We start from the raw sequence: 360 nt of genomic DNA on the forward strand, positions 1-360 counted from the left end.
CATATGAAGTCATAAAAGCAATGATAATCGTAAAAGAAGCAGCCGATCATTGCTGAAGACAGTGAAGCACTGTGTGTGAGACTGTAGGACACACACATGTTCTGTCCACTAGAGGGACACACACTCACACACTCACACACACTCACTATCATCTGCATCACGGGACTTTATTCACCTTGAAGTCAGACATTCTGTTGAAGGGATTGTAGTCCAGCGAGAGCGTCGAATACGGACTGTTGAAAACTCGGGGAGGACTTTCAAAGCCACCTGTCTGAAAGAATATAGAGACATAAACATGACATACTGTTTACATCACGTCAGAAATACATAACACATATTATTATTAATATATATTTATAT

General features: G+C 40.0%; 1 protein-coding gene across 1 annotated transcript in view; it reads right to left on the bottom strand.

Annotated features, from left to right (window-relative positions):
• The window catches only part of LOC107675715 (cingulin-like protein 1), a 15,417-nt gene that overhangs the window by 9,749 nt on the left and 5,308 nt on the right, over positions 1-360 (bottom strand). The window contains exon 3 of the mRNA XM_016470129.1: positions 176-271. Coding sequence (XP_016325615.1) covers positions 176-271 — 96 coding nt within the window. The remainder of the gene's footprint in view (positions 1-175; positions 272-360) is intronic.

The sequence above is a fragment of the Sinocyclocheilus anshuiensis genome, unplaced genomic scaffold, assembly GCF_001515605.1.
Source record: "Sinocyclocheilus anshuiensis isolate Anshui unplaced genomic scaffold, SAMN03320099.WGS_v1.1 scaffold708, whole genome shotgun sequence".
Taxonomy (NCBI): domain Eukaryota; kingdom Metazoa; phylum Chordata; class Actinopteri; order Cypriniformes; family Cyprinidae; genus Sinocyclocheilus; species Sinocyclocheilus anshuiensis.